Source organism: Chenopodium album, chromosome 27 (assembly GCF_948465745.1).
Source record: "Chenopodium album chromosome 27, dcCheAlbu1.1, whole genome shotgun sequence".
NCBI classification, from domain to species: Eukaryota; Viridiplantae; Streptophyta; class Magnoliopsida; order Caryophyllales; family Amaranthaceae; genus Chenopodium; species Chenopodium album.
Window position 1 is genome coordinate 3,853,927 of NC_137860.1, and position 26,295 is coordinate 3,880,221.

Genomic DNA, 26,295 nt, shown 5'->3' on the forward strand with positions numbered 1-26,295 from the left:
TATATCCTAACTAACATATTTAAAAATTATCCTTTTGGTGTCCACCTTATAATATTCCGGGATTTTATCACTGGTACCCTCAAAGATTTGACTTTTACCAATGGTGCACCTCATTAAGTTTTCATTATCAGCGGTGCCCCTAATATTTTCACCTAATTGCTACAGTGATCATATGTTATTAAAACGTTTAGTAAACGTTAACTTGGGGTTTTTGGCTGGTTAAATGGGTTAAGAAGGTGTAAATACTGAAATGCCCCTACCATAAAAACTCCCTCCAAAAATCAGTTCTCCTTTTCCCTCCCTTTTTTTTGATTTTTCTCTCTTTCCTCTGTCTCCTGTGTATTCTCTTTGCTTCTTTAGAATTCCCCTATTCTAAAAAAGCAGAGAGAATAAATAGGAGACAGAGGAAAGAAGGAAAAATCGAAAAAAGGAAGGGAAAAGGAGAGCTTATTTTTGGAGGGAATTTTTAGGGTTAGGGGCATTTCAGTATTTACACCTTCCTAACCCATTTAACCAGCCAAAAACCCCAAGTTAACGTTTACTAAACGTTTTAATAACATATGATCACTGTAGCAATTAGGTGAAAATATTAGGGGCGCCGCTGATAATGAAAACTTAATGAGGTGCACCATTAATAAAAGTCAAATCTTTGAGGATACCAGTGATAAAATCCCTAATATTCCTATAACTTTATGCAACAACTAATGTTGCGATTATTATGAAATGGAGGGAGTATAGCATAAGTTTTTTTTTAAAAAAAAAAACGAAAAAAATGTAGGAACTTATCAAGTTATCGAGAAGAAGTGAAAAAAATGTCTATTAAAATAAAATGGAAATATATAAACGAGGTGCGCTATTAAAACACCAAAAAGGAATGTAAGCCTTATATCATTAGACAGGGTGGCCGGGTCTGGGTGGGCACTATGTTTCTATTTTTGACCCTATCTATGAACTCAAAATTTACATTGAACTAGAGCATACCCATGCTAAATTGCTAAGCTCGGGGTATGTCAACTAGCGGATTTCTTTGTGTCTTGTTTTCAATGTTATCTTAAAACAAAAAACAATGCCCAATTCAATTTTTACATCAACTGAACACCAAAACACCAATCAACTAAATTTGGTCAAATTCTCTAACTTTGCCACAATATACATCCATTGTTTAGCAAATACGCTTACACCTCTAGTATATATGGGGCAATCATTCAAAGTATTAACGAGATCACTATTCATTTACGCTTTGTTTGGATAGCAAAGAAGGAAGGAAAAGAAGGGGACGGAAAATGGAGGAAGGGAAGGGAAAAGAAAGGGAGGGGGAGGTTTCCCTCCAAATCTCTCCAATTTTGGAGAGATTATGCTTATTAAAGAGAAAGGGAAAATGGATCCCTCCCTCTCCTTCCCCTTCCTTCCCCCAATCTTTTACCCAAACGAGAATTTGTCCCCTTCCATTTCTCTTCTCTTCTTTTCCTTCCAAATCTTCCTATCCAAACAAAGTGTTAGTTAGATGACACAAACCAAAAACAAAAGCAGAGTGAGTCGTAAGCGTCGTATATCCCCAAATAATAGAAATCTTGTCATTATTAGTTGTCTTTTCTCTCCTTATCTCTTAATCATTTTCTACACAAAAGCTCTGCCGTTGTAAATTCAATGTAGTCTCACAAGATATTGACATACACAAAATCATTATGCTCGCATTCGGCAGTCTCAGCACACCTCCCTCATGCAGAAAAATGGGAGAAATGATAGCTCGATACTTGAGATTGGCATTGCCCAGCTCTATGTATCGGATCGGGCTATCATTTCTTGCAAAATAGGCATCAAAGCTTTTTACTGCTCAAAAGTGAGATGGTAGTATCAGGAGAAGAAAGAGACGATATATAGCCAATATAACGCAACTTTAAAAGTTTCTATTTTCTTCACTTGATTGTCGGGGTGTACAATAATTCACATTACAGGAGAAGAAAGAGACAATATATAGCCAATATAAGCAACCTTAAAAGTTTCTATAATCTTCACTTCGTCATCAGGGTGTACAATAATTCGCGTTACATTGAATCGATCCTACCAAATGGTAAGTTTACTTACCATTGAGATACTTGTACCAAAAAACTTACCATCGAAATATAATCACAGCTTGTTATCAGGTAATTGCATCAATATGCCAATCTGCATAAATTTCCAAAGACTTTCATTTAAACCAATTCCGGACACCATCAAATAATCTGAGAGCTTTCAGTTCACCAGATCTTATGTCTCTCAATCTCCTCCTTAGTATCTACACCAACATGACAATTGTAATAGTCAGATAAATTCATGATATGCATGGGGAGGTAGCTTGAAAGAGGGCACAGACTTTCACGAGAAACAAAGAGCACATCAAAACTAAAAATTCACATTATGACTCAGTGAGCAAAACTAAGATGAGGAGATTTCATACATATTGGGTGCGGTACAATATCCTCCTTTCACTGTTACACAAGTCCACGGCTAGTTGCTTTAAGAAGAGTCTTCGGTTCAGCTGCTTTGGTGAGGTCACATCCAAATCCATAGATCCACTTGCCTGTCAAAGGAGGAATGACAAGATTTATAGATACCGGCAAATTAAATAAGTGGTGCTAATTTTGTTGTGTGTGTGTGTGCATGCTTTTTGTGCAAGATCTGCTAGTGTCATAAATGAATAATTCTAGACAACTAAAGTTACCTGCAAGAATTTGCTGTACTTTGCAATGCTTGCTTCACAAGTATCTAAAATGAACTGGAAAGCTTGCTCATCTATATCAGGGTATCTAATATTCTTCTTGGCCCCTGTTTTATTTGATGCTACAGCAGCCATCTGAAACATAACTCTGTGAGGATCACTAACAAACAACCCAGAGCTGCTCTAAGAAAGTTAATCAGCAGATATAGTACCTCGTCAAATTGTTGTAGCATGCTTGGTGGGCTGACTACCAGGTAAGCATAAGCCATCATCTCAACCGGCCAACCAGTCACTTGCAAAGGAAAGCATTGAGATCTAGATAACAAATTTTCAGTCAATCAACAAAAGCTTTCAGTCATACTACCCCAGTTCAGAAGCAGATAATAATCAAGCAGTGAAATCAATTGCTTAAGACACAGCTAACAATGCAAAGTAAGGAAAGGGCAGGGGGGAACTTGACAATCATCATATAAAAGAATCATTCACAACTCTATAAGACCTTCTGGATATAAATAGATTTTTGTTTTGATACTCAATTATGCACTCCATACAGGCATACACCATAAACTTACCCCGACAGCCCATATTTCTTTAGAGCATCAAGCTTCTCTTTGTAACATTTGTCGGATTTTTTTAGTGACAATGACAATTCAGCAGAATCAGAAGGATTGGTTCCTTCCTTGGGAACAAAACCATATGATAGCAACAACTCCCCGTTAGACTTTTTTCCATATGATATAAACACCTATTCAAAAAAACAAAAGAAAGAGTCAAAACCTCAAGAAACCCTGTAGCCTACCAGTGTATGTGTAAAAGGAGCATCTTTTTATTTTGTAGCACTCTTGAGAAACAAGGATACTTGCTTCTTGACATCAATTTAATTTTCCTGATTTTAATAGGGAGGGACATTAGCCAAAACAGAGGAAATCTATGCTACAGACAATGTAAGAGGTCTGCATCTTATCTTGTACACTAAGGAGCATGGCAAAGTAAGTTATCAGATTTAGACTTTAGATGCTGGTGACTTAAAAATTTACTGAGCAGCTTTTTGATCTAGTCTTGTACTGAAATGATAATATAGTTTCGATTTACCTGCTCACCTGGCTGGTATTGGCGGTCAGTTGTGAAGACAATGCCTTCTGAGGACTTGTCGTAATCCAAATATGTTTCCACCTACAAAAAATCAAGATATTTGATTAATATACTTAATCTGACCAAACTAGGCCAAGCCCTTTCCCCAGACTTTTTATGCTATCTAAATGTGAATATCTATCAAGGACACATATTTTTGGCTCTAGCACTAGATCATATACCTCACAACTGTGGTTCAGCATATCTGCCCATGGTACCAATGCTACCTTACCATCCATTGAAGGTAATCTTACCTACATTTTCAGGAAAAAGTAATGCTAGATGTTAGTTTTTAGAAAAATATGCAAATTTCAGAAACTCAAATATATGTCTCTACTACCACAGGTAATATGCCATCCATAATATGAAGAGGCCACATGTGCATCTCTATAATATTGAATCATTCACTGATTTAAGAAGCTGCAGGAAAACTTAGAGCTAATGTTTAAGGAGCTTATTGTTGCAATAGAACTCCAAAATCCTATATTGAGGCTAGAGTCTGGGTACATCTAGACATTTATGCTTTGTTTGGATAGGAAACAAGGAAGGAAAGGAAGGGGAGGGATAGAAGAGGAAGGGAAGAGAGAAGAAAGGGAGGAGGAGGTGAGCTCTATTTTCCCTCCAAATCTCTCCAATTTTGGAGGGATTATGCTTATTAAAGAGAGAGGGAAAATGGATCCCTCCCTCTCCTTTCCCTTCCTTCCCCCAATCCTTTATCCAAACAAGAGAGTTTGTCCCCCTCCCTTTCTCTTCCTTTCTTTTCCTTCCATTTCCTGCTATCCAAACAAGGTGTTAGTGGAGCTCTGGACCAACTTTATAAAGAAGCGTTGATGAGACTATTTTCGCAGCCAAGTGATGAAGTTCCACCACTACAGTATCATAGGAGAGGTTTGTGTCAAATGGCAGTATTTTTTTACCTTCCCATCCCTTGCTCCTCAGTTTGTCCTATTTGTTGTTTTTATTTTTTTTAACTTTTTTTTGGGCTCTGTCCTTATGTTGTCTCCTCAACTGGATTGATAGATTTGGATATCATTCTGCTGGAACTATAGAAAACTTCTTTTTCTCGGATGTTCTATTTGTTAAGCATGTAGCATCTTTTTCATCATCAACAATTCACTAGGTAAATAGTACAATATTTTACTACATTATACTCCCTCCATTTTTAAATACTTGCTACACTTTCCTTTTGCGGCCGTTTTTAAATACTTGCTCCATTTTCTTATATGGAAAACTTTAAATATATTTATTTCATTTCTCTCAACTAGTGGGACCCAATTTTATTGCTTTTAGATTCTCTCTCCTCCAATTTACCTTCCACTAACCCCACTAACTCTATATTTTATTACTTTCTCCAATTTCTCCTAAAACTCCGTGCATGGAGAAATGGAGCAAATATTTAAAAACGGAGGGAGTAAATCTTAAAGCTAATCAACATCCAGCATTCACAGTATGGCACAATATTTCAGCGCAGTTCACTGTCATAATCTAAATTCAGAGACCGATCGTAGAATCTTTACATTGTTATGACTCATAAGCTTTCAAATGACCCTTAAAACTCTCCAATTTATCACTTTCGTCAGTAGCACAAATTGTCAGCCCTAATAATGCCTAATCATTTCACTCAAAAGGAGTATTTCCATCAGCATATCCAGCATGATTAAACAACTACCCATCTAAAGGAATTTTTTTTTAAAATAAAATAAAGTCTAAGTTGCCTTACATACAAAACCATGCTGAAACTCTTTTAGGAAAACTATTACAAAATTGACATCTATACCCTTTACTAGCTTTATCACCTTGACTACCCAAGTCAACAAAAACATACAGTACATATTAAAGAATGTAAAGAATGAATTGTAGAATATCTTTTGGGAGTTGCTCATAAGCACATAGGACAAATGTTTTGAAACATCCCAAAGACATTTCCAAATTATGTATTAAGGAATGTCAAGAATGAATTGTAGAATCACATTTATAATATCTCCAGAAGGCAAACAGAAAAAAAAAAATATATATATATACTACGTATATACACTCCATAGTTAATCCTGAAATTACCATAAGTAATCAACATACCAATCGTGAGAAAAGGATGCCAAATGACCATCTAAATGTCTCCATGTTGTAAACCTGCATTTTCAATTGCACATGGAAAATCATTAGAAAAGTGATACTCGTATTATATTTGAGTAAGATTTCAGACAGCTCCATATTTTATGAGTTGAAGACAGAAAGTTTAACATAATAGCCAATGCAGTTTAATATGATCAAGAGGATGTGCTGTGCTACAAAATGCAAACAATCATCACATTCACCAGAAAGTCTGTTTCAAAAAGGTGACAGAAGGATCTGAAATAAAAACAAAAATAAACTGTTGAGTGGAGATCTATGGGCACTGAGTTCTTGTCAATCCAGAGCATATATTCGCACACTAAAAGACTAAGAAAATGTGATAAGTATATAACAGGGAAGTGCCAGCATAAAAAGAACTTAATCAGTGTCGCAGTAGCAAAACCTGCGCATCAATTATTGACAAGGCCAACGTGACTAGCAGGTGGGAAGATAAATAAGAAGTCTTGCAAAAAAGGTAAATGAGTAGGAATAACAACACAAATGTGTAACACAATATTATAATTTTCAAAAAAAAAATAAAAAAACAAATGCATACTTCTTCAGGGAATAATTCAGGGTGTTTAGAGAATATCCTGAGCTTTAAATCATTGTATCTACACATAGAGACATTGATATTAATGATTTGATGAATACTTGTTTCCCATGAAGAAAAAGAATCTGCGTTAGCCAGATAAATCAAATTGTCCATTTGACAAGAACAAAGTCTTACGTTCCAATTACATCATTACTCCTTTCAATAGCCCTTTCTCTAATCTGGGATGCTTCCAAATATCTATCCAGCTCTGAACGTGTCCTGAAACGACGTAGAGAAGCTGTAGGGGAAGACATTGAGAGTACACCCCTGCCAAGATATTGAAAAAGGGAACTAAAAGTATCCAACATCTAACTGGATATTAAAGAGCCAACTTACCAATACAAAAGAGAATAGGGCTGTCGAGGTAAGGCTGAGATATAATTGCTCCATCTTGATGAACTCATTAGACTTGCTTCACTTATTAGGTATGTCGCAAGCAGTGGCCAATCAGGAACAGAATTCTTTTTCATAACTTTACCAGCCTCAGGACAGCTCCACTCCTGATAATATAAACAAGAAATTGCTTCTTGATAATTAGGATTAAAAAAAAAAAAAGTGTCACACAGTTGTATTCTGCTTATAATTTATCCATTAGACTAGTAAAATTACACACGATGACAACTTGAAAAGGTTGAAAGAAAGCAGCTTAAGACTGTTGGGCAGTTAGGCCTGTAGGCCAACTTCAATCTACCCCCCCCCCCCCCCTTTCTTTTGTTTTTTGGTAAATAACTTCAATTTTACCATTGTTACAAAAAATCATGTCTTGTAAGAGACAAGACAGTGACTATTGATTAACCAGACATTATTAGCTGAAGATGCTTCATATGGAATTGATATCTGGTGCAAGCCAGATATTATTAGCAGAAGATACTTCATATGAAATTGATATCTGGTCAACAGTCATTTTCTTGTCTCTTACAAGATTATAGGGAGTGTACGTAATGCTACTTAAACTGTTAGGGGATGTAAATTCATCTTCTTTTTTTTTTTTTTCCTTCTGGGAGAATACGTTACTCCGTTAGCAATTATTCCTTCAACATCTCTCTCAATATGCTAGATTCAATTACAGGAAGGTAGGTAATCTGAAGCAGTAAAGAACTATGACGACTAAACCCCATGTCCTACTCTATTAACAGATATGGTCGAGCCTTTGGCTGATCAAACTTGGAAAGCAAGTTACGAAGTCAGATGAACACTTAACTTGAAGATGAAAATCATAGGATTATTAATTTATTATAAGAAACTAGAGATTGTATAATGATCAAATAAGGAAAGCTAAATACAATTCTACAATGTGCAAGTATCGCAGTATCACTACTGATTTTCCGTTTTAAAAGAGTTAACAAATTCTTAGTTATTCCCGAGTACACACCTAAGCTAGGTGTATCCATGAGTACTTTTAGCTCATTTTATCAATTTTGCTCATTTAACATTTTCCAAGTGAGCAAAATTGATAAAATGAGCAAAAATAAACCTTAGGTACACCTAGCTCAACTGCTCTAGGCCTACTCGGAAACAACATAGATATTCCGAAAAGAGTTCATTGTTATACAACAATACATTATTCCTCAAAAACTATATAATCAATCCTACTTAAACAAGCTGCCGCATTCTACTTTGGAATATCCTAAAAAAAAATAGGCCAACCTTAATGTATAGCAAGTCAACTTATAAATTTCCCCAACAGAATTCATTGTTATACAACATAACATCATTAATTTACTACACATTCATACTATTAAAGTTTCAACAATGGTGTTCAATCGTAGCTCTTTCGCGATGCCACGACCTTTGCAAAAGTATGAAAGACCAAGGGAATCATAGCTTATCCCATCCCTGCTTAGTCTAACATACTTTGTAAGCTCATATGACATACTTTCAGCTTGCAATTGAATAAAAGTATCAATCTGAACAGACCCTAACACGAGAAAGCTCGACCATTCAATCCTATAACTAACAATCTCAGATAATTGATTAATCACCAACAAAAAGGAAACAACCCTCCAAAGTATTGATCAAATGAACATGAAATTAAATACCAACATATAAAAAAAGATTCATGAACAAGAAATATACCGAATCAGCAGAAATAACAAGAGAAGGAGGAACAAAGAGAAGCTTCTCCCCCTTTCGAATATTATTATTTGCAACAAGACCTCTCTCACCAACATCCACCCTCTCAATCCTCATCTTTTGAGGGGGTAAACCCAACTTTGTCAGCCAATCCTGCAACGCTTCAGCGTTTTCGACCGAATCGGCTTCGCAACCCCATGGAATTCTGTCCACTGCAGAAGTGGTATTTGGGGTTGCAGTAGTGGAAATTGAGCACAGAATTGGGGTTAGGGTGTTGTGGGTTTTGGGTGTACAAATGGATTTTGGAAATCGAAGGCGATTTTGATTGTAATGGTGGTGGAATTGAGAGGAAAAAGATGGGAGTAGTGTGGTTTGGAATACTACTGTTGAAGCTTCTGCCATGGCTGATGAGAGAGAGTAGAGAGTGAATGAAGAGGAAAGGCTTATCTGCTGACCTCTTTGGCAACCTTTGGTTGTAGATTGCACCAAGTATTATACTAGTAAACTGTTTTTCAAAAAATTTCCCAATGGTTTATAGGCTTGAGGCTTGACAAATCAATTGATTGGATCGGGTTTGGGTTCAAGTTGGTCAATCTAGTGATTCTACTCTAGTATGATATGCAATGAAAACATAGCACCTAAGAGCATCTCGAGCCATTACTCTTTTAGGGTTGTTATTAGAGGGTGGCTATAGAATGATCAATAACCTGGTCATTAGGAGAGAGAAAGAACTTTTTATATCAAAAAAAAAAAAGAAAGAAAAAAAAAAAGGATGAGAGACATTGATGACCGGGTCTTTGTAAAGCATAGTCAATGGCTGCCCAAGCTATAGGTGGTCATCATATTTTTAATTACTTTCTCTCTCTTTTACCTCATTTATGCCAACTCCCATGCCCATACACTAACATTGGTTGCCTTCCAATTTTGTAGGCATTGATTCTCCTTTCCTTTTATTTCCCACGTGAGCCCCCTTCAATTAAAAAAAAAAAAAAAAAAAAAAACTAAACCACCTCTCTTTGTTGGACAAGTGGTGAAATACCACTAAATGCCCACACTCAACTAATGGTAATGGCCAATTGGCCATGACCTGGTCATGAACCATTTCTCACCAAAAGTACAACTTTTTCATTTTTTAACCTTTATTTATTTTTCTCTCTCTTCATGTCCACCCAAAATGGACAACATTGGTTATACTCTAATGACCAAGATAAAAATTTGGTCATTAATATATTAATTGATAAGTGACTACATACTATTGGAAGAATGAAATGGGTATTTGCATGTACTGAGCAAACAATAAAAAGAGAAAGAAATCATGACCAAAGTTATTTTGGACAGGGAGTCTTTGGTCATGGTTGGTCATATGACTTGGTCATAAATGAGTGGAAAGAGAAAGAAATCTATATCTATACTTCTATATTTAAAAACACAAACCAAAATTGACACATGTCATCATTCTTTCTCACCTTTCTTTATTCATTCTCCCTCCTTATGTTTTCAAAGAAATTCTCTCTTCATCTCCCCCTTTATTTCTCAATAACTTTTATATTTTGTAATCTTTATTTTAAGGAAAAATTGACATTTGCTACCGGCGAAAGTATCGTGTGTTACATTTGCTACCCGTTTAATATTTTTTTTATTTTGCTACCACCCAAAACTCTAAAATATTTATTTCACTACCACCTACTTACACCGCTACTATTTCCGTTAGTTGGGTTTTAGCCACCATTTCAACCACCTTAAAGCCACCCCTCCACCTCACTGTCACCTCTCACTGCCACCCCTCCCCCACCCCTCACTGCCACCCCTCCCCCACCCCTCACTGCCACCCCCCTCCCCTACCCCTCCCGTCCTGCCGACGCCGGCACGAACCCACCCCTCCTCCCTTTCCACCCTACGCAGCCCCCACCCCTACGCAGAGCCCCGATCCCCGCCCCGAACCAAAACCACCCCTCCCCCACCGGAATCCGCTCCCCAACCCCGTTCCCCCACCGAAATCGACCCCCTCCCCTTCCCCCTACCCTTTTCGGCCTTCCTTAACCCTAAACCACCACCCCAAAACCACCATAATCGAAACCCTAAATTCGTAGGGTGGTGGTTTAGTGTTGGGGAAGTCTGACAAGGGTAGGGGGAAGGGGAGGGGGGTCGATTTCGGTGGGGGAATCGGGGCTGGGAGGCGGATTCCGGTGGGGGGGATGGGGAAAGAGGGGGTGGTTTTGGGTTCGGGGTGGGGGTTAGGGCTGCGTAGGGTGGGGGAAAGGGAAAGGGAGGCTGCGTAGGGTGGGGGAAAGGGCATGGGGTGGATTCGCGCCGGCGCCGGCCGAAGATCTGGGCGCCGGTCGCCAGCAGGGGGGAGGGGGAAGGGGTGGCAGCTGAGGGGAGGGGGTGGCTGGGCTAATTTTCTAATTTTTTTATTTATTTTTTTTATTATTATTTTTTTTTTGGAATAAACTTAACGGAACCTTAACAGATTCCGTTAAGTGGTAGTGAAATTTTAACTATTTGATTTTGGGTGGTAGCAAAATAAAAAAAAAAAATTAAACAGTAGCAAATGTAACACACGATACTTTCGCCAGTAGCAAATGTCAATTTTTCCTTATTTTAATTCAATAACAAATTAAATTTCCTAAACCTTCTCCTCTTCTCATTATTCCATCTATCAATTCAATTTATTCACATTCATAATTCATTTCTTTAATTTGACCCCTTATCTTCCCCCTCTTCTTATATAAATACAAATTTTCAATAAAGATTTTTTCACACTCATTAAGTTTCAAAAACTAAAAAATTAGAGAAACATCTCTCAAAATTCTATGTGAAATTTCTACAACAATGAGGATGATGATTGAAAAGGGAAATATTGAGGTGGCAAGAATACTATGGAAATTCCATGGGATGACATTATTTGCGTGTCATGGGGCTTTAATTTTGAAGATATTAAGCGCAATATAAGAGACATATATTGGTAAAGAGTAAAGAAGAATATCATGCCTTCACATTTGATGTAAAAATTGTAAAATTATAATAAGTGTTTGGTATTTACAAAGTAGTTTTTTATACAAATTGTTGATTAATATATCATGCGATAGAGATATGATTTTACGATTTTAAGCCATTTTTTCTACAACTATTAGTCTATTACCACTAATTCATAAAATATTATAATATGTCAAAAGACGATAAAATAATTCATTCAAATAATTTGTAAAGGGTTTTTTTTTTTTTTGGTGACAAGATAATAATTTGTAAAGTTTCAAATAAATTTATAACTTAAGCATAACCCGTGCGTAGAACGGGTCCAAAAGCTAGTTATATAATAATTCGTGGCCAAGAACTTTGGATCATCAATTGGGTATATTCTTAGGAAAGACTAAGGAAAATCATTAAAAAAAAATTAAAAAAAAAATGTACAGAGAGAACTCAAAAGTTGGAGGAGAAAAATTTAACCTAGTTGAGATGATAACCGATTCTTGAATAAAACATAGTGTCAAGTTGCACTGAATTTCTTTCATCATTTAATGTTTGGTGATGTGGCAAATGGAGGCTTAATTATTGACCAAGATGCATTCAAGAATTATAACCTATTGGTTACTTGATTTGTCAAGTTAATTTTCTATTAACTAGGGATTCTTATGCGCGCGATGCGCGCAAATAGCTAGCCTTTTAAGGAGAATTATTATTGGTGGTTTTTATGTCTTATGCATATTTGCATGGTATTTTATTACTTGTATATCTATTTGCATAGTAATTTTGAAGTACTTTATGATGAGACGAATTAAATAAATTAAACAAGTCATCATATAATTATATATTTTATAAAAAAATGGAGAGTCTAAATATGCTTTAAATATTGAAATAAACACAAATAATTAATCTTCCCTCAAAAAAAAAAAAAAACAATTAATTTTGGTGATTCAAGAGACAATTTTAAGGCTTTTGAATTCAATGGGGGTAAATATGTAAAAAAATATTTTAAGGATATAAATGTCCATGCACTATTTATAAGAGTATTCTCCCACTTTTTATAAGAGAAGATAGGGATAAGAACGACTCTACTGGCCTAAAGTAGGATGTCTATCATATTATGCATATTATAATATGCACTTTATTTCATCGTATTTTGTTGTGTCATATCATGTTTCTTATACTTTTTAAACCATAAAATAGCTCAAGCATTACACAAAATAACATCATGTCGTGCCTTGTTTTATTTTTACACAAAACCCAAAATTAGGAATAATATTAGTAGCCGTCAAAAGTGTATCCAGAATTAGAAATCAAAAACGTCTTCACTCGACTACGCACAAATTTGTTATGTAGGGCATGTCCGTGTTCCTTCCCCAATTTCGACAGTCCTTTGTAAACGACCATAACTTTTATATTTCTTATCAGAATTGGGCATATGATCGACATATAGTTGAAAACCTCTTGGAACAAGCTATCACCTCCAACTTGAATAACATGAATCACCTCAAGAGCACTTCTATACTGAGAGATATGTGTATTTGAAGTTCGCCCTTCGCCATTGCACTGGATTTCAAATCACAATTAATAATACCCTTATTAGATATACTCCCTTCGTTCCTTATTGATCGCAACACCTTTCTTTTACATCTGTTTCATATTAATTGCAATACTTCTATATTTGGAAAGGATTCACTATTATTTTATAATTTCTATCTCTCACTACACCTATTTTCACAAATATTTTATTATTTCTCTTTCATACCAACCCCACTTATACTATTTTTTTATTATTATTTTTCTCTCCTACCAACAATATTTTAAAGTATAAAAAATCCTTTTTTGGACTCCACCTTATAAATTTTCTTAAATTATGTAAAATCTTAATGTTACAATTAATACGAAATAGATGAGGTATTTTGTATGTCAAATTATAAAGATTGTATTTTCTCATTATTTTGTGTTGGGAACTTGGGACACATCGTACCCCGGGCTAGCCTGGCCCAATTATCTTTAAGAACGTAGCCATGTCGCCGGGAGAGAAGGGATAAAATTGAGCGCAAAAAGTGAAGGAGGAAATCAAGCCAAATGCAGCAAAAATGATAGCAAATTCAAACCTCATCTCCTCCAATTTCCTACGCTTTGGCCCTGTTTCTCATCATCCCAAACTTTATAACCCAAACACCTTATCACTAACAAAACCTCCAGTTTTGCTCAAGTTAAACTACTGCAAAAGGATACCCTTTAATCAATATCAAATTTTTAAAAATACCCAAATTTGTTTAAGTTCAAAATTCAAAGACCCAATTGTGGAAGATAATGATTCCAGTGAAAGTGATGTTGGAGGTGATGAAGATGGTGGTAATGGTGGAGATTGGACTACCTCTATTTTGCTCTTCTTGTTCTATGCTGGACTCATGTACTATGTTTTAAATCTCTCTCCTAACCAAACCCCGGTATGATTTTTTTATCTTTGTTGATTATCTTATCCTTTATTCGTTTTGTGAAAGTTCGAGTTACTTAGTATTCATGTGATCAAAATAAAATAACTTTAGTCACTTTCGCAATCAAACCCAGTAAATTTTTTGTTAATTACATGTAGTGTCTGGTTAATTAGTTAATTGGTTAAATGTTCTGAACTTAAGTTATTATAGGACTTATGTTATGTACTACAATATATTTTTTGGATTGCATTTGACATTGATTTTGAAGTATATGGAAAATTTTGTTATGACTATTCGAGTATTTTTGTGTGAGACGGTTGTATTTACAGTGTTAGACCATAAAAGTGGCATAAGGTAGTCGTTTGAATATTATTTTTTCCAAATTAGAGTAAATAGGCAAAAAAAAATTACTAATTTGTGCAAGTGTCTATATTCATGTTGTAGGGTCGAGTATTTAACACGGGTACTTAAGGTGATAATGGGTACTCAAGGTGAATTATAGGACTATAGGAGTGAAGAAGTCTAACATAGAATTGCATTAGATTGTTGATGACTTGCATTCTATTTGATTGCAGTCTAGGGACATGTACTTCTTGAAGAAGCTCTCTAACTTGATCGGAGATGATGGATTTGAGATGAATCGGATAGTTGTGTCGCTTTGGTACATTATGGGTTTGTGGCCAATTGTTTACAGCATGCTACTGATTCCCTCTGGTAGAAGGTGAATTTGTGTACCTACCAAAGTGGCATGTTCTCTTTAACACCTTAAGCTCCGTTGAATAAGAAACCTCTTTTACACCTGAAATGTAGTGTTTCTTATTCTGCAGCTCGAAAAGCAACATTCCTGTGTGGCCATTCGCCACACTTTCGTTTTTTGGAGGAGTTTATGCTCTCATTCCATATTTCATTCTATGGAGACCTCCACCACCACCGGTTAAAGAAGGCGAACTAAGTAGCTGGCCTCTGAACTTCTTGGAATCAAAGCTGACAGCTGGGGTAAGAACTGATTTGATTTAAATAGGTAAAGAAAATGATAATTCATATCAACTCACATCTTGTTGCTTTTTGCTGGGTTGGAGATGACATGGTTTGTTGAATTAAACTAGTATGGTGGTCAGAGATTAGTTGCAGCCTGTTATGAGCAAAGCTTAAGAGGAAATTCAAAAACTACAAATAGTAAAATAAAAAATGCATCTAATTTTCTTAGTCGAAAAAACTGCCATAATTATTTCCAGAGCCCTTCACTATACTGTGATTTCGCTTTGCTTGGGATATTACAAACATTTAATTTTCATCCCCATCCTAAGAACTTGTCAAGGAAAATCTTATGTTTGCATAGCTGTAAAATGTCTTCATTGGAGCTTTTATATGAATGAATTGTATGTATGCTTAATGCTTTTGCAAAAATAGTTAACCTTCCTGGTTGTCAGGTCTTGGGCGCTGTAGGACTAGGCCTTATAGTATATGCAGGCTTGGCAATAGATGAGTGGAAGGAGTTCTATCAGTATTTCAGAGAAAGCAAGTTGGTAAGCTACAATCTTGATTGTGCCTTAAATTTATTCTTGCTTGCCTATGTCTTGTTTATTTGAGATGCATTGTATCGCTTATAAAATCATTTTTTCCTTTGTCAGCTAATTGACTCAATAGATCTGAAATCTTGGTATGATAGTTGATGGTTTTGTAATCCCTTGGATCTTTTAATAAAATTGTCTTCTATACCCATTGTTAAACATCCTTCATCAACAAATTCATGATTTGGATTAAAAAGAAGGTATTTTCAAATTAACATCGACCATCTTCTTTATCTAATACTACGTAGTATAACAATTATCTCAAAATAATTGTTATCTAATACTACATAGTATAACCATTATCTCAAAAGTGTCATAAGTAAATTTGCCATAGAAACATCTCTATCAAGTGCCTGTGGACAAAAGCATCTTAGGCTGCAAAAAGCCTTATCTTTTCAGTTAGTTACCACAATTTAAATTACTTGAATCTACAGTTCTGATTATGATTGTCTTAGAGTCTCTCTAATCAAGATTTCTTTTATCCTAACTCTGATTTCATATTATAGAAAATGCGCTCATTAAGCAATTTTTTCCCCTTCCACTGCCTCAGGTCCATGCAACCTCCCTTGATTTCACTCTTCTATCAGCATTTGCACCATTCTGGGTTTACAATGATATGACAGCACGGAAATGGTGAGATCCTCAGACTTAGTGAGATCCTAGGACTCTCGTTGTTAGAGTAACATCAGAAAATTACTAGAACTGGTTGAATTCCTCATGGTTAGATTTATGTGCTCAATGTTCAGTTGTTTCCATTTTACAGCTATGACAAGACAGCTTGGCTTCTTCCTTTATCAATAATCCCTTTCTTGGGTCCTGCTTTATACCTGTTATTGCGGCCACCACTAACAACAATGCCTGTCTCACTTGAAAGTACGCTGAAGTCTGATCGATGATCTCCATCATTATGCTGACACACTACGATTGGAGTTTCTCATATGATGCACCAAATGCTCTAAGAAGATTAAAAAAAGGAAGATGGTTGCTTTCACATTGCCCAACAAATAAGGAAGCAGAAATTTGTGGCCAAATCTAGCAGTTGGCGTGCTCCTCTACTAAATATGCAGATGGGTATCATTTTAGACCATGCTAAACTTGCTAAAATGCAAATTAGAGGTTTTCATACTTTTCAACCTGCTTTACTATTAGGAAAGAAAATTTCAGAGCTCGGCAGAGTTTCTCATTAGGGAAATTTTCGAGGGTTTTTAGTATTGGATAATATCTGTTTCCCACCCTGAAACTATAAATAATCATACTATCTGTTTTGCAGCAACAAAAATTCAGTTTGATTCATTGTCTTCATTTAGTAGTTTGAAATATTTTCTTTATTAAATTTGTATAAAGATAAAAGCTTATAAATGATTGTACCTGTACGAACCCGTCTATGCGATTTCATTTGCAATATAAGTCTGTGGAGTTTTAATATTGCCTCAATAAGAGTTATAAGATAGGAAAGTTTTACAATGACTTTCACATATTGCCACATTATGTGAAGACTTTGTTGGTAGACATGTATTTGTATTACAGTATTAGTAGTGCAGAGAATCGAGCTTCTTTGGTTGACAAAAGATAACAAGAGATAAGTTTTCTTAGGAAGTGGAAGATGGTGTTGTTTGATTGGAACTTCCTCAAAAAGTTCCATTCGATACTCATCACCATTACAACTAAAAATTATGGCCTAGGCACCTACCAAACAGGGCAAGGGTTCTTTAGCATTTTTGATCTAAAACTGTCACTGGAAACAGAATTTGGCATAAATCCTTTATCTTTTGATCATGTCCATTCCTGTCTTGGACTTTACCTGATATCTGCCCCTGAAAGCTTTCATTGTATATGTTAACACATCGAATATCAGTAAAACAAAGATTTCAGAAATAGAGGAGCAAATTATGAAATCTAATTCAGCTGACAGTGCAAAATAGCTTATAATTTCAGTATTCATCAACAATACCTCTATCTAATTCTATCCACACAAAAAAAGTAAAAGGTCTTTTGGCTCAATTAGACATGCTTTTGACCTTACAATGAAAAAAATTGTAAGGCCCTGTAAACAATTCAGTCTTTTACCAGCACAAAACCTCAAGCATAGAGCTACAGATTACAAGTCAGGCCAAGCAGGAATAACCTGGCCCGAAAGTTTGAACTTTGTCTCGAGTAAAATAAATTACACATTTCCATCATGCATATAATTTTTCAAGGTCATCCTTGAACTTGGTTTTAAGTTGCTCCCTCTTCAGCTTAAGGGCGGCTGTGACTAATCCTGAATCGGGAGTCCATGGATCAGGTAATAGCTTAATTTTTGCAGGAATTTCAAACTTATCCAGCTTTGCATCCTTTCCAACCTGTAAAAAAAAAAAAAAAAAAAAAAAAGTTTATCATTACTCTGATAATGAACTCATTTAGGTAAGGGCATAGAAATTAAGAGGTAAATAGGTAATAGAGTGTGTTAGAGACAAGTCAACAACACAAGAACACTGTTTCAATGGAGATGCTACCTTTTATAAAATTTATTATCGCTTATTAATTAGTTAATTAATTTGACCGAACTATTAATCGCTCAAATTTTGAATTCCTTCTTTTTTTTCAAATTATTTAAATTTTTTTAAAACTATGTAGTTTAATTATTGTCAATGTTTTCTTCACATTATTCTTTTAAGTGACAGGGTGGCATGGACTTGACTTGGTAAGCTTGATTATTTATTAGAGCCAAGCCCTGCTACAGCCTACAGAGCTCCACCCTGAATAAGTTTTAAGTAGAACAGTAACTAAGAATAGACAGGCACCCTATTTTGCGGCGTGCCGAGAATTTAAATTATGATATTTCCTACTCATTATCTTCAACTGAACCGTTCAGCTCATTCCCATAAATAGATTCCGTCAGCAAGGCACACATTTATCTGGGTAAAAGTAAGCTATTTGCAACAACTAACCTTTGACAGAGATGCTTGGACTTCCTTGATTGCTTCAGGATGGTCACAAAGCTCAGAAATACTTTTGTACTGGATGCCAGATTCTTGAGCCCACTTCTCCAATTCCGAATGTGAAGGAACAACAAGCGCTACGCAATGATTATGATATGGATCTGCATGTACCATAATATTTTCCACATAATTGCTTGACATAAGGGCTGCCTCGGCCTGTAACAGTGCACAAACGTCAAATATTCATCAACATGCTAAATCAAAGCTTCACCCATTAAATCGGACAAGGAAGCCAAGTTAGCCAACATAATACAGTAGTGGCTTCCATGGGATGCATATTTTATCATTTCCAATCAGGACAGGACAAGAATGAAACTCAGTGAAAGCAGCAAAGCTAAATCTTATCAATCAATCAATCAAAGCCTTAATCCCATAACATAAGTAAAGCTATATTATATAAACTTGTTAATTTAATCACTAGTCAACCACCGCTAGTTTGCTACATTCATTCAATCATTCATTCATTGAAGTCTGAAAATCCATGCAATAAATCAAATACATGATTTCTAATAGAGGAATGAAGCAAAGACATAATTGCTGACATTTTCTGAAATTGCATGTCCCTAGATTTCTCTTTCTAGAGGGGCCAAGAGGCTCATTGTCTTAAGGCTTTGGAATATAATGGACTCAACTAAAATATCCCACTAAAGTATATGCACTTCTTATTCATTCTGAAGTACCAAACACACATTTTATCTCAGGTTAACTGCTACTGTAAATAACTTCTCAAGGGTAAGGCCACATATGTTAAACCTCCTTACCCTGCTCTGTCCAGGAACAGGGTTAGCTCTAATGTTGATGTTGATCTTGTTGTTGGGTGAAAACCAATCTAAAGATAAAGACAAGAAATTCAAAAGACATTGTGCCATGGACCTACCTTTCCAAGGGAGATATATTCTCCATGTTGAAGCTTTACAATATCTTTCTTTCTATCGATGATTTCAAGGCATCCATCCGGGTGAAATCGACCAATGTCGCCCGTGTAAAACCAACGTGTCCCACTTTCATCAACCTGGAAATATGTGACAATAAGACAATTAAACTTCTGAACAATCATCAGTAGAAGCAAGTAAAAATTTAAATTGATAATACCTTGTAGACTTCTTTTGTTTTATCTTCATTCTTAAAGTAACCAACTGTCACACTCTGCCCACCAATCACAATCTCTCCTCTGGGCATTGGTTTGTCTGATGTTGTATATCCACCTTCTTCCCAAGAAACAAGCTACAAAATCAAATGGAAGATTCTCAGGGACAAATAATCCGAAAACAGTGTAGTTCACATGAGTTTTATTTCAATAAGTTCAAGATTAACTGCCGTCACTAATATAATTTTACGTTTGGCACGGAGACTAAGGAGCATAAGACTGTAAGAAAGAGGAGAAGAATAAAAAGAGTAAAAGGTTCTTGGAGGTAGAAAGATAATGAATTTTTGACCAATTGATCTGGTATATGGAAAGTAGGTTGATGAGCAATATAAATGGGAGGAAACGATAGACATATACTGCACTACTCATTAATAAAGCATTATTTGAAATGAAGGTTGCATAAGCAAACATACATGTATGATAACATAACACTAATGGGGCTATTCATGAATAGCAACACAAGTTTTGGAATTGAAGAGTGAAAAGGGTAGGACTAAGCGGTTGGAAATCAATTAAATTATACTCTACCTTTCATGTTTAGTTGGTAATGAGATAATAAGAGAAAGAAAATTGGTCCACTCAAATAACCTACAATAATACTCTACTTCACTTTTGACTGACAGCAATAAGATTTTACAAAAATAAAAAATTCCAAGGTCTTAATTGCTTCTTCTGCGTAATACAACCATGGGAATAAGGAGAAAGGAGAAACCACTCTCAATCACTTTCTTGTTCCCCTTCTCAACAAACATGGGATATCAATCCCCCTAAAACTTGGGACACATCCAAGTACATCACTTACATGTGACATGTGTCATGACTGTGCAAGAGTAGAACAATAGATGTGAGTGTTAAAAGATGTCAGAAGAGATACATTCACACATCTTCTGATCTAGATAGATAGCATACCTTAATGTAGCAACATGGAAGAGGAGGACCAACACGTCCAACAGTAGTGTCATCCCACTCAGAGAAAGCTGCACCAGCACAAGTCTCTGTCAAACCATATCCTTGTCCAATAGGCGCCCTGAGCATCATGAATGTAGCTAGCCAGTCAGGTCAAGAAATCCAAAGATGGCATAAGAGACTGTCAATGTCAAAACATGCTCATGTAATTTCTTCATCATAAAACTAAACTAGAGTACTGAGCCAGTCAATAAGTTTACACAAGCCTATTGCACAAGCATCTACAGCCTACAGGGCATATCGGCACCAAGAAAAACTATAGCTGAAGGCTTTATTTCCGCATACAGGAAGGTTAGAGGTGAATCAAAATTCTTTTTTGCTTTACCTCATTTATCATCCTAACTTCATTAAGCCTTACAGGATTACCTTAAGTGGTTATAGATATGCATTAAGACTAATACCTAAGAACAGTTCTATTTCCTCTCCACACCCCCCCCCCCCCCAAGGACCCCAACACCCACCCACCCCCTCCTTTTTACTAATGAATTTTGATTTTCGAATTATCCTTATAAGTGGATGCCAAAACTGCTAGTGGAAGTAGGGTTTCATTTGTGGTGTGGAAATCACCATTAGGCCTATAATTCTAAAAATAATGTTGAAACAAATAGCCAAAAAAAAAAAAAAAAAAAAAAAACTAATCTCCTCCCCATTCAGATTCTGGCATCTGTGGAAGTTCTTTTACGTAGTTATAGCCTTATAGGTCAGCTACAACAATACTCTTAAAGATATCTATGTATTCAACTATGTTTGGTTGCAGCAGTTGAAAAGAAGTCAAGAAAAATGAATATTATCAAACATGGATCAAACCCACACAGAAACTTTACCCCATGCAGATGTTAATAAAACGCTGCGACTCTCCAGATAACGGGGCTCCACCACAAAGCATAAAACGAATGCGCCCACCAAGAACTGACTGAATTTTACGGAAAACTATGACATCCCATAGCAATTTCTCTAGTCCCTGAGCACCAAACCAACCTCCTTCTACAGCAGTTAGACGGCGTTTATAAGCAATATTGAAGAGTGTTTTAACAAAACCTCCCTTCTCTTCAACCTGACACAAACAAAAATTTTATGAGAAAAAATTATATATCAACAAGTATAAGCTATAGATTTACAAAATTGATGTGTAAACCTTTTTAAGAACCCCATCACGAACACGGTCTATGATAGCTGGAACTGCTGCCATGAGAGTGGGCTGTAGTACGGACACATCTCCCTTGGTTCCCTTCTTTATTTTGTTTGAGGTATCAGTCAAAGTCAATGTTGTGCCATAACCAATTGCAGCACCTGAAGCCAACATCACCGTCTAGACAAACAAAGTTAATTATAAGTTCTAAATTATAGAACATTAGAAGACAAGAATAAAGTCTAACATATCAATACCTCAGCTTCCAACTCCAAAACATGAGCTAGAGGCAAATATGCCAAGTATACATCATCTCTTCCAAGACCAGGAACCACAGTCATGACAGCTGCAGCAGTTGCTACTATATTTCCATGAGTCATCATAACTCCCTAAAAAGAGATGTATTGAATAAGTAATAATAAACAATTTACTTTAACATATTGCGAAGCATTGAAAATTTGAGCGATGTGTCATCCAACATGGATCATGGGTCAACATAACTTCCTAACAGAGAATTGTATTGATTAAGTAACAACAGATATTATTTTACCACACTACAACTTCAAATAATAATATTGAGTCATGGAAGTCATCTAACAAGAGTATCTAAGTTTCTTATCTAGAAGAGACAAAATACAGTGTCATTCTAAAAATCCGCCTCTGGCTAGTGATAAATACAAGAGTTTTGCTAAGTCTCGTGATGATAAACCAAGTGGTTGTTCAAATAAACAATAAATTTAAAATATTCACTTATAAAAAAAAATTAAAAAATCAATAAACCTATAGTACAAACAAATTCTAGAGGTATCCCGTTGGAGGTCCTGTAAACTAAAGTTAGATGTGCTTCATGGATGCAAAGACACAATCTACACATAAAACAACAATAACTAACTGGAGTATAATATAAGTGCAACTGTTAAAACCAACAAAGTTTCTTAGATTCTGAAACTAAGGAATTACAAACCTTAGGCAATCCTGTGCTGCCACTTGTATACATAACAACAGCAATATCCTCCTTCTTAGGTAGTCTTGGTTCCAAAGGATGATTCTTCCCAAGCTTCTCAACTTCATGAAAAGATGATACGTTCAAGTCATCCATATCATCATATATGCCAGCATCACTCAAAGCATTATCATCCTCAAAGTAAATAATATTTTTAACTGTTTCCAACTTTGAAAGTATTGAAGCTGCCTTCTTAAATTGTTTCGAGTCACATATCAAGGTTGATACTTGAGTCTGTAAATTGCATCAGGAAGAGGAGTTAATACAATCAGCTTTATATAGCATTCCAAAGAACCTGACGACATAGATGGTTTATCAAAGATGTTTTAGTGTGTAGAATTACCCATTACCAGTTACATTACAGCACAATTAACATATGTAGTAAATCATCAAGTTGTCAGCTATTATTCAGGCCTATCCTAAAGGAGGAAAAAAAAAGTTTAAATTTTCTCGGAGAATAATACTCCACCTCATTAAGGGAGTGGATTAGAGCATCCTCGCCTAATGAAGCATACATAGTGACTACAGTAAGATTCTGTCGCAAGCATCCCTGAAATAGAAACAAACAGTATGTTGACATTGTCAATTTGTCAGTAAATTCAAAAGGCAATAGATTTATTCAATTAGGTTTATCGAAAAATGATCGGATGTCCAACCTGCAAAGCAATAAACCACTCAGCTCGTGTTTCAGAGAAAATAGCCACACGAGTATCGAGATCATGACCTAGCTTAACAAGTCCTGATGCAAAATTACAAGCACGCTCAAAAACCTGCCCATATGTTTCCCATTGGTACTCACCTAAATGCACCTTCTCAAACTTCCTTCCATCACTAGATTGAATCACTTCTTTATCAATTAGTTTTCTTGTTCCAAGAAAATGATGGTTTTCATTTTTCTTACATGCTTGCTCAAATAAAGCTGCAACAGTTGAGGCCCCCTCCCAAGGAACCTCAACTAGCTCCTTAAATTTAGCATTACACATAGCCAAACCAGCGTCACCACCAACTCGCACAGGAACTCCTCTTTGCTTCACCTTCCTCCTTCCCATCCATAAGATTGAAAGCAATAGAGGTATTATCACAGCAATTGCCACAGTCCCGACAACGCTGTAAGGGCATTGTCTTTTCAAGAACTCTACATACTCACAATTCACATACTTTTCCAGCAGCTGTGAGCCCAAAGAACTTCCTTTCGTAATGTTCGTGTCTTCCATTTGCCTAAATTAGCTTAGACCTAAAGAGCATATCCCTACAAAAAGTAAGACAGAGTCCATCAATGTAAGTAATCCACTGTTTCGAAATAGAAACAATAATGTTTTCACATCATTTATCATAAACACAAACCCAATTACTCAGAAAAATTAAACAGTAGATCAAGTAAGGAACAAAATCCAAAATCAGAACAAAATCATGTTATAACATGTAACAACAAAGAAAAACAAAATCGACGAGTTTACTAAAATCAAACAAGTAAAACATTTAACTGTCAACATCTTGCACAGGTGAACCAAGCAGACGAATTTGAAATAAGGACAAACATCAAATTGCAGGTGTATGTTATTATAAATAAGGAATTCAGAACCTTAAAATTACATCAAAATCAAAGTGCTTTCAATTTACAAGGTGACATAAAAATTAATCATGCTTAAGAATAACATAATTCAAAACATTATCAATCATATTATATTGCAAATAAATGGACATCAACTACAGTAGCATATAGTTGGTAAAGTTTCGAACTTTCGGGACATGTGATCAAATCTCGTCTATATCACCGCTACGATGATCCTTATTCAACAAAAAAAATAAAATATTATGAAAAATCTAGCATAATAAGATGTTGTCGAAGAACGGAAGAATCATTCAAACATGAAAAAACATAAATAAAAAAATTGAATTTTTCACAACACCCAGAATTCAGACAAGGATGATGATGATAATATAATTACCGTCTCATAAAATTCCACAAATTACGGTAAACCCTAATAAATTAATTACAAAAATTGGAAGAAATAAAGATTAAGAAGTGAAGATTTGAAGAATTGCAGTAATTAAGATGATGAAGAAACATATGATTCTTTTGTTAAAGGAGACAAAGAAACAATAAAAAAGAGGAAAAGGGTACCTCGAAATGAGGAAAGTTAAGCATGAAATTCTGGAGAAAATGGGATAATTTAAGGTCGAAAATACTGGGGATCACAGGACATATGAGCATGGACAAAGTAGCAGAGAGATTGCTGGAGTATTCATTCATTTGCTAAATTCCAACTTTATCCCAATTAAATAAATATCTAATTAAACAGTTTTAAAATGTGAAAACTAAAAAGGAAAATTGTCTAAATTTGAAAAGAAAAACTTTAGCCAAAAATAAATTTATTTAAAGTATCACAAAAAATTTCATTATAAATCTTGGTCTTGTATTGAAAATTTTTCATTATTACTCTAGATCTCAATGTATAAAGTATACTCATGTTGATCCTATTTGATTCGTTTCAGTTTGTAGTTTATTTAATTACAAGTATTTGTATTACTTTTGTATACTTTTTACTAATATGCAATTATACATATTTATGATCAAACTAATGCACTGACATATGTGGACAGTTTAAAATGAGATCTTTTGATAACGAATAGAATACTAGTATTTAAGAATTGGTAGTTACCATGTTGTCACACAACGAGGGTATATCGTTAACGTAGCTCATAAATCTTTGAAGTTAGAGATGAAGTTAATTTTTCCATATGCACAATCAGCATTAAACATGATTGTATTTGAGAGTTCTACACACGAAAACTCTTAACTTGCACTAAGACTATAGATACATTGACATAGGAAGTGGCCTTATTCGACGGATAATCAAATTTACACTAGATATTTTTTTTGTATAAATCGCAATATTTTTACATTTATGCCCTTGTTAATAACATGCCTCCTAGTTTTCCTTTAAAAATGTCATTTAGACATTTTCTCCTCTCCCTAACTTCCTCCTTCAAATGCCTACTGGCTTTAGGTATTAATATGATGGTAATTAAGCATACATAAAAATTTGAACACAACCATCAAAATTATATATAGCACAACAATGGATATAAAACTAATGATTCAAGTACGTAATACCTACAAATCCAAGTGGAAAAATAATAATAAAAATCACTGATCAACAACAATTTTAGAATGTCGCCAAAACCACTAACATGTTATAATGTAAAATCCATAAATTAGGCATACAACATTTTAAGTTCGCTAATAATCTTGACTTTGATGAGCTCTCTTTTTATTTTAGAGATGATGTAACTAATCCCGATTCAAGTGTCCATAACTCTAAACTTATCGAATCAATATGAGTTAATTGAGAAGCAAACAGTTTAGGTTACATTCTATACCATTCTGACATTAGATCTAGTACAGCGTAGGTTAAATACTTTGCCGAATTAACCCAGTGGTTATAAGAGGTCTCAACTTTATAAAAACAAATTTCAT

General features: G+C 35.3%; 3 protein-coding genes across 3 annotated transcripts; 1 reads left to right on the forward strand and 2 right to left on the reverse strand.

Annotated features, from left to right (window-relative positions):
- Positions 1 to 1,887: 1,887 nt before the first annotated feature.
- LOC145620201 (ribulose-1,5 bisphosphate carboxylase/oxygenase large subunit N-methyltransferase, chloroplastic-like) lies at positions 1,888 to 9,105 on the reverse strand. The gene is made up of 12 exons (XM_081674833.1): positions 8,613 to 9,105; positions 6,873 to 7,036; positions 6,672 to 6,755; positions 6,498 to 6,555; positions 5,906 to 5,959; positions 4,012 to 4,083; positions 3,791 to 3,871; positions 3,271 to 3,443; positions 2,911 to 3,013; positions 2,702 to 2,833; positions 2,438 to 2,560; positions 1,888 to 2,275 (listed from the first exon to the last, which is right to left on the reverse strand). The coding sequence occupies exons 1-12, from the start codon at positions 9,009 to 9,011 to the stop codon at positions 2,189 to 2,191; spliced, it is 1,530 nt and encodes a 509-aa protein (XP_081530959.1). The 5' UTR covers positions 9,012 to 9,105; the 3' UTR covers positions 1,888 to 2,188.
- Positions 9,106 to 13,562: 4,457 nt separating this feature from the next.
- LOC145620655 (uncharacterized) lies at positions 13,563 to 16,961 on the forward strand. The gene is made up of 6 exons (XM_081675359.1): positions 13,563 to 14,029; positions 14,593 to 14,738; positions 14,845 to 15,013; positions 15,448 to 15,543; positions 16,139 to 16,221; positions 16,352 to 16,961. The coding sequence occupies exons 1-6, from the start codon at positions 13,673 to 13,675 to the stop codon at positions 16,482 to 16,484; spliced, it is 984 nt and encodes a 327-aa protein (XP_081531485.1). The 5' UTR covers positions 13,563 to 13,672; the 3' UTR covers positions 16,485 to 16,961.
- Positions 16,962 to 17,475: 514 nt separating this feature from the next.
- Positions 17,476 to 25,097, reverse strand: LOC145620442 (long chain acyl-CoA synthetase 8-like). The gene is made up of 12 exons (XM_081675119.1): positions 24,940 to 25,097; positions 23,471 to 24,063; positions 23,284 to 23,364; positions 22,776 to 23,048; positions 22,069 to 22,200; positions 21,818 to 21,991; positions 21,507 to 21,736; positions 20,626 to 20,743; positions 19,662 to 19,793; positions 19,447 to 19,581; positions 18,519 to 18,725; positions 17,476 to 17,930 (listed from the first exon to the last, which is right to left on the reverse strand). The coding sequence occupies exons 2-12, from the start codon at positions 24,026 to 24,028 to the stop codon at positions 17,766 to 17,768; spliced, it is 2,205 nt and encodes a 734-aa protein (XP_081531245.1). The 5' UTR covers positions 24,029 to 24,063; positions 24,940 to 25,097; the 3' UTR covers positions 17,476 to 17,765.
- Positions 25,098 to 26,295: the final 1,198 nt, after the last annotated feature.

Coding starts and splice junctions, on each gene's coding strand:
- LOC145620201 (XM_081674833.1), bottom strand. CDS start 9,011: ATGGCAGAAGCTTCAACAGTAGTATTCCAAACCACACTACTCCCATCT. Junction 3,014..3,270: donor AAGAAATATGGGCTGTCGGG/GTAAGTTTATGG, acceptor TTTGTTATCTAG/ATCTCAATGCTTTCCTTTGC. Junction 2,561..2,701: donor AGTACAGCAAATTCTTGCAG/GTAACTTTAGTT, acceptor CTCCTTTGACAG/GCAAGTGGATCTATGGATTT.
- LOC145620442 (XM_081675119.1), bottom strand. CDS start 24,028: ATGGAAGACACGAACATTACGAAAGGAAGTTCTTTGGGCTCACAGCTG. Junction 23,049..23,283: donor TAATCCACTCCCTTAATGAG/GTGGAGTATTAT, acceptor TGCAATTTACAG/ACTCAAGTATCAACCTTGAT. Junction 18,726..19,446: donor AATATATCTCCCTTGGAAAG/GTAGGTCCATGG, acceptor GCACTGTTACAG/GCCGAGGCAGCCCTTATGTC.
- LOC145620655 (XM_081675359.1), top strand. CDS start 13,673: ATGATAGCAAATTCAAACCTCATCTCCTCCAATTTCCTACGCTTTGGC. Junction 14,739..14,844: donor CTGATTCCCTCTGGTAGAAG/GTGAATTTGTGT, acceptor CTTATTCTGCAG/CTCGAAAAGCAACATTCCTG. Junction 16,222..16,351: donor GATATGACAGCACGGAAATG/GTGAGATCCTCA, acceptor TCCATTTTACAG/CTATGACAAGACAGCTTGGC.